This window comes from Enoplosus armatus, chromosome 7 (assembly GCF_043641665.1).
Source record: "Enoplosus armatus isolate fEnoArm2 chromosome 7, fEnoArm2.hap1, whole genome shotgun sequence".
NCBI lineage: Eukaryota > Metazoa > Chordata > Actinopteri > Centrarchiformes > Enoplosidae > Enoplosus > Enoplosus armatus.
The window spans coordinates 3162440-3174737 of record NC_092186.1 but is presented as its reverse complement, the minus strand read 5'-3'; the positions used below and the strand labels follow the sequence as shown (position 1 = coordinate 3174737).

Here is a 12298-nt window from a genome sequence, read left to right as displayed (position 1 = left end):
ACACATACCTGGATCTGAGTCTGAGGATGCCAGCATGAAGCCTCTCTGGAAGAGAACTGTAATTTTTGACAAGCAGAATCATTAAACAGTCGGAGCATGATGGGTTGTTATTTCCCCCCAAGGCTTCACTAATGTTGGATGAACTATGTCCAGATATGAAATCAGCTTTTCCAGCCCAGCGGGCGTCTGAGGTTGTCTGGAGTCAAACAGCCATCTGTTGTAATAATAAGGCCCTCTGCTTGTATTTAGACAAGACACTGGCCTTGATTAGCTGTTCTTCTAAACACAGCCCAGAAATAGCTGACTGCCATATGCTTTAGCTGCTATTAGCATCGCTCGCTGCAGTCAGCGAGGAGGAGAATCACACAGAGTGAAAGAAGCTGTCAACAATCCTTCAGAAGGAGCAGCCATGGCAGTTAACAGCCAGTCATCTGCCAGGGGAGCAGTGTCAGCACTGAAAGGCAGCGCCACGATTGTTATCAAATGAAACTGAAGAGTGAGACAAACATCACATTTACAGCCCAGCAAGCTCCAAATGCCAGTAAAATCAGCCTTTGGTAGACAGATCAGACAGGGTCAGCGTAGAACAACACCATAGTTATAGTGTAGAATCTCCTCTATGCTGGCCACTAAATTCTTTGGAATGCTAAATATACCTGAATTAATTCATAAATAAATTATTTTACTTCTCCATTATTATATTTTAGTTAGAAGCCTCCCTGTTTTCTGATCGTCCTCTGTTTTAATTTGCTGTTGATACAAACTTAAAACTTCCTCCATCTTGATTATTGTAACGTATACTTCCGTAGCATTATTATAAAACAAGAGTCTCATACTTACATACTTACTCCCTACTGCTCTGTTTCTCCTTTTGTTTTCATTCAGTAAATAATTCCATTTCTTCTACTTTGCCATTTTTTTGATTGCTGTTAAGATGCTCCCATTGTAACTCAACAGAGCCTCCCATAATACACACAATCCTCCCCTTTCCTGGTTGGCTTTTAATGTGAAACATGTGGCAGGAAGTGTTGCATTTCATTGACTGTAACTTAACAACGATCAAAAGAATGACAAAAGAGAAAACATTGAAGTAATCAGTGAGTGAAGTTTTGTTTTTGCATTAAGAAGAGAAACTGAGAGCAGCAGAGTGGCGAGTGTGACATGACTGTTGTGCTACTGATGGAAGTAGTGCTGTGGAAATGGACATTAAACTATAATAGACTATAATAGACACAGCAGAGACATGGAAGAAAGCATCAAGATCAATATGCAGTTATGTACATGGGAAGAGAGTATGTATCTCTGGCTCATGAGAACAGTAACAGAGTCACAGTAAGGAATAACAAGATATGCACATGAATGATCTGGGTCAAGTCACTTTGAATGCCCTGCTTCACACATTCACATGTCATTACAATAATCCACTCGTGTATTCGTGTGCAGTTGTGTTTCTCCAGTGTCATACTTCAACTGTAAATAAAAGTATGATAAAAAATAATTGAATCATCAAAAAAATAAAAATCTTTCAGTTCCCTTTACTCTTTGACTTAATTTCTCTGCTGATTGGAGATGATGTTTCTTTTTTGTTTAATTTGTTCTGTTTTCGGTTCGTGTTGTTAGTCTTGACAACTGATTGTCTCATCTTGTATGTATTTTTACAATGTGTTCAATGAATTCTTTAGACTTTATGTCTAAAATAGATTAAATGTATTGAATCAAAGGCTGGAAATACCCTTCCCATCCTCCAAGGTCGGGCTGAACTCCCCAGCAGCAGGTGAAAGTAGATGAGATGGTCTTCCTTTTTCTTATCATCCCCTGCAGTGTCGCTGCTCACTGGCCACTCATGCAGATCTGTAGTTGCATAGGACACACACACACACACACACACACGCGCGTGCACGCATGCGTGCGTGGTGACAGGTGGTGGTCATTTATCAGAGGGACTATAATGAGAGCATTAATCCAAGCCACTGGAATGAGGTCAGAAATACCCTGAGTCACCAAGCCCTCCCAGCAGGCTGGCTCTGCAACTCAGCCGTGCTGTGTGTGTGTGTGTGTGTGTGTGTGTGTGTGTGTGTGTGTGTGTGTGTGTGTGTGTGTGTGTGTGTGTGTGTGTGTGTGTGTGTGTGTGTGTGTGTGTGTGTGTGTGTGTGTGTGTGTGTAGCCCAGTACACAACGCTTGTTTACTGTCTCTGCAGGTAAAGCCCAGTGATGCAACACTGACTCAGCGGGTACCAGAGATCTTGTTTCCATGGCGCAGCGTGGTTGTCAGGGGTGATGGCACTCTGAGGCGGGTGAAGAGGGACTGGGTCATTCCGCCTATCAACGTCCCCGAGAACTCACGAGGACAGTTCCCTGAGGACCTAGTCAGAGTAAGACACACACACACACTCACAAAAGCAAGCCTGTCTTACAGTCACTGTGAGGACCCTTTACTGACTAGCCCTAAAGGAAAGGAGCAAGCAAAATAACAGTTATATAGCACATTTATTCCAAGGTAAACACAATGCACTTCACAAGAACATTAAAGGCACATACACATACAACCCTAACTGTAATTATAACCATTAAATGCAATTTAAAAAGACAACCCTAACAAAATAAAGCTCATCAAATACAAAGGCAGGAAGAAAATGTTGTTAGCCTGCTTTTAAACATTAACACTGAGGCACAACTAATGCAGTCTGACAGTATTCCAGCAGCTGGGAGCATGAAAACTAAAAGCAGCTTCACTGACATAGCATTTAACCCTTGCAACGTACCAGATGACCTGTGAGGTCTCGCCAGCCTTTCATAGATGTGCTGTGGAGCAAGGCGATGCAGGGCTTTTTAGACAGCTCTAGGATGAACTGGAAGCCGATGCAGGCATCTGAGAACCGGTGTAACGTGATGAAATGTTCTCTTTCTCCTTAAAACTCTGGAAGCAGCATTCTGAATGAACTGTAGACGGCCCCTCTTTGTCGGTTGACCAGTGAGGAGGGCATTGCTGGAGATAAGAGAGAACTAGTTGCATTCTCCTGTGACAAGAAGCCTCTTACTTTAGATACGTTGGAAGGCATTTTTAAGTTGTTGACAGCCTGGAAAGTAAGATCTCTAATAGCAGTTACACCCAGGTTTCGGACTGTCTGGTACTTTACAGGGACCTTGAAGACCATTAAACCCATGTTTTCTGTTGCTTCAGCTTGACACCAACTATTTCTGTCTTGAATTAACTCAACTAGTGATTTCATGTGGCTCAGGCTTCCATGGGACAGGAGTGTCTGACAGTGTAATTATGCAAAACAACAGTAAACTGAACAGCAGCAGACCAAGACTTGACCCCTGCGGGACACCACATATAATGTCGAAACTCTAGACATTCTGTTTTCAAGTAAGAAGCTCTGTCAGAGCTGCAGAACGTCCACATGTAGCAGACATGTAATGGCTTTGTCATGCATCCATCTAGTTATGTAGCTACGTTACAGATGAAATAACTATAATAACTTCACCAGTATATGTGACAAAATAATCCAAGCTAAAATGTGCCATCAACTAGCTTTCAGAGCTTTCAACTGCATCTCGTGGTGTTCATTCAGCATGTGGAGCTAGCTCAGGTGTCGTCACCTGACCTACGGTAAGTATGGAACCTTGAGATGCCACTAAAAGCTCCTTTTTGTTTTATGTTTATTCATAAGCCCTTATTACAGATGGTAGAGTGAGATGACAGGAAATGAGATAGATGTGGACTCCAATGGGGGATGTTGTGGTCATGGGGGTCCCCCATTAAGTGAACTTTTGATTATTTTGTTAGATGAACTACTCCCAAAGCTCCAAAGTGACTTCTTGGCAAGAAGAGGGGACTGGAAATGTAAAAATGCTGACTCATTTCCGGGTTTTAGGACTGATTCCTGCAGCACTCAATAAGGAGAGAGTCCGGTTAGCTAATAAGACTTTCTCTTCTTTTAGGTGGAAATGTTCAGCTCAATTATACAGTTGATACAACCTCAAGTGGTTGCTGTAGTTAAAATGTGCAGTTTATCTCCAGAGTCCTGACCTTACAGGTGCTCAGGATACTGATGGTGCACCAGGCATCAAACTTTATCCTGACTTCAGCTCAATACTGGTTTTCTGGAGTTATGTAGCAGCAGCCTCAAGCACTTGTGCAAGCCTAAAGTCAAACTGACATAAGAGACACATCCAGGTCAAACTGACAGCAGTAGACGCAGCAGAGGACACAAAGAAGAGAGAAAATGATTGAATTCTTTTGTGTAGGCACTTTTACATAGGATGTGGTTTTTATCCAATTACTCTATTATTTATTACTTACCACATTCATTGTCGTTCCGCTTTCCTGTTTATAGTAAATTAACTGTTAACGCTCTCTTCCCGTCTGTCTGTGCTTCAGATCCGCTCAGACAGGGATAAGAACCGGATGTTGCGTTACAGTGTGACGGGCCCGGGGGCCGACCAGCCTCCGACCAGCATCTTCATCATCAACCCAATCTCGGGCCAGCTGTCCGTCACCAAGCCTCTGGACAGAGAGCACATCTCCAACTTCCATGTAAGACTCTCCACACTGTGACAGAGCAAACGTTTAACGTTTCTGTCCAGGTCGCAGTCGTTGTAGTACTTTTTTCTTTTATTCTTGCTACTTACAAGGCCAGAATGAAACCTGGCTGTTGTGTAGTTAGTGTGGTTTCTGTTCTCGGCTGAAGATCTTTGGTGAGGTAAAAGAAACATTTCAATCGCTGGATTCTCATGACTCTTTTTTTTGTATCTCATGGAAAATATGGTGTGCAAAAGCAAGTAGGCGACACCTGTTCTGTCGTCTGCTGCTCATCTCGTTTTCAGATTGTAGCTAAGTTAACATTTATTAGCCTTTTTCAGTCAAAGCCTTTTCTGCCTTCGTGGCCAAAAGAAGGTGACCAACTTCACATTTAAATCAACTTTAGTTCCATAAATGTGGCAATTTGAACCTGAATGGGTTTGATAAGAAATTCAAAACTGGATTCAAATCACATAAAAAGCAATTCAATACCAGCCCTAACACTCATACAGTCTATTGACTGAAATGATCTCCCTCCTGCTTGCCTTGATGGTTGAGTCATCTGCCTCGCCACCTTGGTTGCATGTCATCCCCCTGTTTTTATTTTCATCTTTGCTGTCACTCTCTGCTGGATATATTCTCTCTCATGCACAGAGATGAAGAAGAAATTCTTTAAAAAAGGGCTCTTGGTGTTTGCTCACTCTATCTAATACACTCACATACAGTCTAACCTTTTGATCTGTAGGAATGCTCACACACAACTCACACAGGGGAGTGGAAATCTGGAGTCGCAGCAGGGTAATTTGCATTTAAGCCGTCTGATGAATATTCATGTGATTGGATGTAGTTGTCAGAGCTGGGAGCTGGATTGGCCGGCATGTTTATTCATGAGGGAGGCTTTGGCTCTTCGAGAGCCTCATACAGATGCTTCATGCGCCGTAAAGGAATGACTTATCGAGAGTCCAAGGCCAATCAATAGCTAGACTCAGCATCTTTGACCATTTTATGCAAATACATCTCATAGGCTGCTGTTTTAATTTGGAACATCAAAGATCGTGATGATAGATTCTTGATTTTCAAAATGACATTGTGTTAATTGAAATTAGGTAAAAACTTGAAATGTTCGGTTCTCAGACATGTTTTCATTGCTCTTTTGCCCTTTTTCAGTAGTTTTCATGATTCTGATCTTCCATATTTGAGCGGATTTTAAAGGTTAATATTGATTACAACATTTTCCATTGTATAACTTCCACAGTCAAACCTATAGGGGCATGAAGTGCTGTGCAGGATAACTTGTTAGGCTTTCAAGTAGAACTTGAAAAAGAACGCTCTGAAGAAGGCACGTTGTTGACGAAACATCAGCTGCTTAATCGCCTGCTAAACATCCACGTGTTAACATTGTCATGGTGATTGATCTCTTTTGGACAGTGTGGAGCTTGTGACAGCCCTGAGTCTACCACTGAGCCCATGTAGTTGGTCTTAATGGAACAAATCTCTTCTATGTACAACAAATAAAACTGTTTAAAGCTCCTAGAGTTGTACGTGCGATCAAGTAATACTAAAGTAGTCCTCCATATTCTTGTTAATCTGATGGTGTGTGTGTGTGTGTGTGTGTGTGTGTGTGTGTGTACAGTTGCGAGCCCACGCTGTGGACCTGAATGGGAATCAGGTGGAGAACCCCATCGACATCGTCATTAACGTCATCGACCAGAATGACAACAGACCAGAGTTCACACACACCGTCTTCAACGGCTCAGTACCGGAGGGATCCAAGCCTGGTACCAACACACACACACACACACACACACACACAGATACACTTGTAACTTGTGGATTTAATCCATCTTTGCTGATTTATCTGTGCTGACTGTGTTTCCCTGCAGGATCCTTTGTGATGACAGTGACAGCAGTGGACAAGGATGATCCAAAAACTGCCAATGGGATGCTGCGATATAAGATCCTCTCCCAGAATCCCCAGAGCCCCTCCTCCAACATGTTCACCATTAACAACAAGACTGGTGACATCATCACTGTGGCAGCGGGCCTCGATCGGGAGGTTGGTGTGTGTGTGTGTGTGTGTGTGTGTGTGTGTGTGTGTGTGTGTGTGTTGTGGTGGACATTTTGTCCCTCAACCCATATGGAGCAGCTGCTTCTCAGCCTGTGAATGTGTGTCCAGCCCGCAGTGTTTCCTGCAGAGTGAAGACAGCTTGTCATATTCCTACATGAGTAGATCCTACAGAACGTCCTGTCTGTTCTGAGGCCATGCTGCTTGCATGCCAGCCTACGATGATTAGGTTGTTAAGGATTCCTTAATCTGAAGTCCATTAAGTCTGCCTCCTACTTCCTTCTCCTACTTTCACAAGTTTATTGTGCAGGTTCAGGAAAATGTAACACATCTTTACATTCTCAAGACACAGTTTCAGCCATGCAACTTGGGTCTTTTTGACAAAATACACTTAAAGTCCACTCACTAGCTTTTTCTGGAGCTTTCAACCACAGATGGAGTTTGCTTGGTTGTCAGCAGGTTTTCATATATGGGTTGTATACTTGCTAGTATGAAAACACAACTAGTGAGTGTGCTGTAGCTCGAGTTCAGATCCCTCTGTCACACTATTTCAGTTCAGAGATGAACTTTCATGCTCAGCTTGGATCTTTTCTTCACAGTATTGGCCATCATTTCAGTCAGTCATGAGAACGTTCACATACTCGACAAAGTGATCTGAGGTCTGTAAACACGTTGACGTTACGACAATGAATTTCGGTGGGACAAGAAACACAAGCGTTCAAACAGCCAGACAGTTTATCCCCGTGATCTAAGCCACTTTAATTTCAGGTGAATGAAAGTAAGACCGAAGTTACTAAACTATCTTTACTAAGGTCCACTTACCTGTTGTGGAGCTTTTGGACCATCATCACATGGTCATCAACAGCAAAGGTTTTCTCAGTTGTCATGGAACTGTGGATGTTCAGACTTCTTGTCCGTGTTGACTTACACTTTGAGTTTGTCAGACATGGACGAGAGGCTCTAAAGCCAAAAGTGGTCACAATAATTCCAAAGTATGAACATCTACCCTTCCATGACGACTGAGCAAATTTAATCTGCTATTGTTAAACAGTACTGATTGAGTCTTCATATGGTGCTTTGACAGGAAGAGTTTTGCCTTTGATGAGCTTAATTTCTAACTATGATCTGAGCAGCACTATTTGAACTGTGTCTTGTTGAATATATGTTTTACATCCATGCAAAAAAGAATGGATGTTGGGATGCTCCTCAAGTCTAAACTCTCTTTGTTCTGTTTGCTTCCAGAAAGTCACGCAGTACACCCTGATCATCCAGGCCACGGACATGGAGGGAAACCCCACCTACGGCCTGTCCAACACTGCCACCACTGTCATCAGGATCACTGACGTCAACGACAATCCCCCCGAATTCACCACAGACACAGTAGGTCCACACACACACACACACACACACACACACACACACACACACACACACACACACACACACTCACACATGTACAGAGGAAATGTAATGGCTTTAAAACAGCAAACAGGGGCGAGGCACTGTTCTTCTAAACAGCACTGAACCTCTCAGGGCTTTTATTGGCAGTGGCAGATGGTGGAGGAGTGAAAAGCCATTGAAACGTCCAACATGTTTATTTTCCTCAGTAAAGCCGAGCAGGTTGGACAGGCAGGAACAGTGTTTGTGGGAAAAGAGGTCTTTATTTTGGGAAACAGAAGCACTTAGCTCTGGTGTGAGACAGATTTGTATCCAGTAATTTCCCAAGGTATTACAGTATTACTGTTTCATTTTAAAGTGACATTTTGTTGTTAAAATGCTGCAGAGTGTTAACACGTCAGTCTTTTTGTCCGACTCTGTCAGTTCTTCGGGGAGGTTCATGAGAACAGGGTGAATGTGATCGTTGCTAACTTGACTGTGACGGATAAAGACCAGCCTCACACTCCAGCCTGGAGCGCTGTGTACCGCATCATCGCTGGAGACCCCACTGGACGCTTCTCCATCCCCACCGACCCCACCACCAACGAGGGCCTGCTCACTGTGGTCAAGGTGGGATTTGGTCTCCACAACACTCACACACACACACACACACACACACACACACACACACACACACACATACACCAGAATGAACAAATAAAAGTGTCAAGGCCTAAAGCAAAGCCATACATATATATATATATATATATATATATATATATATATATATGTATATATATATGTATACTGTATATACAAATGATTTTATAACACTGTCCGTGCTGTGTCTTTTTGCTGATTTTCTATATTCATCGGACTTGTTGAACTTATACTTCTAATCCTTAAGGGGCTTTCGCTGCCACTGTTTGTTCTCTGCTAGTGAAGAGATGTGTACTTCAGGGAACTCAGATCAGTAAAATCCTTGCTGTGGTTTCTGTGGTTGCCATGGTCACACGACAAGTTGGAAAAGTTGAACCATCATAAAGTCTGAATGCAGCGGCGAAGAGCTCCGTGTGTTCAGGAGGACAGCAGCTGCCCTCTCTCTTCCTGCCGCTGTGCTCACTTTGAAAACAACAACCGCTCGCTGGCTGAAAGCTCCATCAAGGATTCAGTCCTGATCGATTTGGGGACATCTGAGCTTACTGGTGGTAACAGCAAGCATGATTTAGTAATACATGCAGTTCCTAGGATGCTGTTGGACAGGACATGTATATCCACCACTGGGGGAGGAGAGGAGAGGGAGATTTGTCCGATTTGAACACGTCATGAGACGATCAAAGATGCTCCAGAAACACTTTAAAAAGCAGTGGCGATGTGTATTGTGCTTACGGTTCCCACGTTTCATTTCCTGGACATCCGGTGTATCAAGTCACTATCATCCTGTCCCTCACTTCTTCTGTCCAGCCTGTAGATTTTGAGCTGACCCGTTCCTTCATGCTGACGGTGGAGGCAGAGAATGAGGTCCCGCTGGCCCGCGGCATCCACCTGCCTCGTCAGTCCACAGCAACTGTCTCTGTACGAATCCTGGACATCAACGAGAGTCCAGAGTTCAGCCCCAACCCCAAGTCCATCAAACTGGAGGAGGGTCTTCCTGCCGGGTCTCTTCTCACCACCTTCACTGCCCAGGACCCAGACCGCTTCATGAGACAAACTGTCCAGTAAGACACCCACTGGAAGCACCATGACATAGAGGCTTTCTTTTTGTGATAGTGAGTTCAGAGTTTCAGTTGTAAGTCAAAACATAGTTATAAGATAAAAAGAAATATAAACGTGTAATTTAAACTGAGCAGGTTGAGCAGGTTGAGCTGAATGTGGCTTAAAAACCTGTGAATATCTGTTTGCATTTTCATTTCTTAAATAAATAACCTTAGAGTGAAAAGTCTTCGTCAAAGTGAAAACACTCAGTCACTCCATGCATCTTTGGCAGAGGGGATATCTATCCGATCTAAAAAAGTAAGCTACGGTGAATGCCCCCAAGAAGCATTTAAGTCAGATTGAAACCACCTCCTGAGGACGGGCGACACTCATTCTAGCCAGATGTTGAAACGGTGTAAATGTATCCGTCTCTCTGTGTAATCTTTAGTCACGTCACTCTGTGGAAACGTCCTCGGTTCTTGTGATGACGGCAGCTGAAGGTACCCTGCTGGTTGCCGTCTCATTATGCACGTGATAGCATTTAAATAAGGAGATAACAGCGTCTCTCATTCACAGCGTTGCTCTTGATTATTCAGGAAAAGTTGTGTAGCAAATTAAAAAAGAGAGCTGAGAGAGAAGCTGCTTCCTGTCTTACCGCCACACAGCTGACCAATCGCTGCGTGAAGCCAGTGTGATGCTGGATAGTTTCCTAAACTGTTCGACCATGCACGTGCAGTTCTGTACTGTAACACTGTTCATCCAGTGTGTGGACACCCCCAAAAACAGCACTTTAACGTCTCATAGTTTCATTTTAAATGCAATGTGCCAGAGCCAGCACAGTGAAAAACATATAGCTGCCCACTAAATATATCTCATGAGCATATTACATGGAAATGTATGATAAAAGGAGATTATATGATGGTCTTTGAAGGAAACATTAACATAAAATAATGTTTCCACCCTCCTAATGAGCGGGACTTTAGATTAGCCTTTGACTGTGTTGAGATTTCCCTTCAGTGGCCGTATTCAACAACAGTTTCATTTGCTCAGTAGGGTGAACGTTTGCCTTCTCAATTAGCGAGGGCGGCATGCTGTTCTCTGTTGCAGCCCCATTTAGAGATAAAAGCTGATAAGATGCCTGTGTTTTTTTTCCAAAAGCGTCTTATGTGGAGGAAATGTATATCTTCGTAGACCCTGCAGCGCTGAGCTAACAGCTCAACAACATCCAGAGCAGAGCGCAGAGAGCCTGCAGGACTGCTGCTTCTTGTCCCCATCCTTCTTTCTCTTACATCCCACTATTTGTTTCTAAATGTAGTGCTGAAGTCTTTGTAGCCTAGCAACAGCCAATGGTTGACACGCACTGTGTTCACAAAAACATGCAGGCGCATACACACACACATGCAGGCTCACACACATAAAGCGAGTGTATTGTGCACTATAGAGCGGGCCAGCGAGAGCATTTTGGTTTGCGATTTTTCTTTTTTGTTGCTTTGTATTCTGTAGTTGGTGCTGCTCCTACATATATTCATAACTGTGCCTTTCTACTCTTTATCTCACCAATTAAAAATATACAAAATGGACGGAATTCCCTATTCATGGGAGGTTTATGGTGGCGACTCTGCTCGCCTTTGTTTAAAGCTGTGCTATTATTGTTTATTCACATTATTTCTCGGCTGCGTTTCCTCGTTTGAAAGATGAATATTTCTGCGCAGATGTACGAGTATGAGTCAGTTATATTAGAGAAATACATTTCATCAGCAAGTCACAGAGATTTGCAGAGCTGCACTCTGTTTATGGGTTGCTTCCAAGTCTAGAAAACATAACATATAACACATTTCCACTGACAAGTATAATTTTTTGATATCATTTTCAAATCTGTTAAAGTTAGAATCATTTCCAGTGTGAATAAGTGAATGAGTTGTGGTCGCCTCAGGAGAGTGCTGCAGCTTCCATATATCAGCTCTGCAGTAGCTGCTGGCCTGTAGCCAGGGAAGCAGATAAAGAAGCCTCTCTGTGGTGGTTTCTCATGCTGTCTCTCTCTGACTGAATCCAGGTACTCCAAGATGTACGACCCTGCCAACTGGCTGGAGATTGACCCGGTTAACGGTCGGATTTCCACCATCGCCATCCTTGACCGAGAGTCTCCCTACGTCAAGAACAACCTCTACAACGTTACCTTCATGGCTTCTGATAACGGTGAGGCACGAGGGCAGCGCTGGTGTCCTGCAGTAACCCCATCCCTCCACATATAGAGCTGGACTGCGTTCACTGTGGCGTCAGTATGTGAGTCCAGCGTCTGCAGTGTTGGGGAAGCTTCCTGGAAACAGTAGCTAGTGAAGCTATGAGCTCATTTTCACCGGAAGTAGTTAAGCTACACGTCACTTCTATTGGAAGTGAGTGTGTCCGACGGCTTAGCTGTCAATCAAAAACACTCAAAGGCTCGGAGACTAATAATAATATCTCCAATAACTTTTTTCTCTTCTTTTTAATATATGAACACGTTTGACAATTGACTGCAAAATATACTTTTGTGGACTTGAAAATGTTTGAAAAGATTTAATCCAATTAGTAGAGCTTTTATTTTAAGGCCTATTATTTGCATGTATTATCTTGCAAAAAAGGCCATTGACCAGATT

General features: G+C 43.2%; 1 protein-coding gene across 1 annotated transcript in view; it reads left to right on the top strand.

The window, feature by feature from the left end:
• LOC139287454 (cadherin-2-like) overlaps nt 1-12298 on the top strand; it is a 68656-nt gene that overhangs the window by 36461 nt on the left and 19897 nt on the right. Inside the window, exons 4-11 of the mRNA XM_070908485.1 lie at nt 2199-2372; nt 4385-4540; nt 6159-6303; nt 6409-6581; nt 7833-7970; nt 8412-8597; nt 9432-9685; nt 11716-11858. Coding sequence (XP_070764586.1) covers nt 2199-2372; nt 4385-4540; nt 6159-6303; nt 6409-6581; nt 7833-7970; nt 8412-8597; nt 9432-9685; nt 11716-11858 — 1369 coding nt within the window. The remainder of the gene's footprint in view (nt 1-2198; nt 2373-4384; nt 4541-6158; nt 6304-6408; nt 6582-7832; nt 7971-8411; nt 8598-9431; nt 9686-11715; nt 11859-12298) is intronic.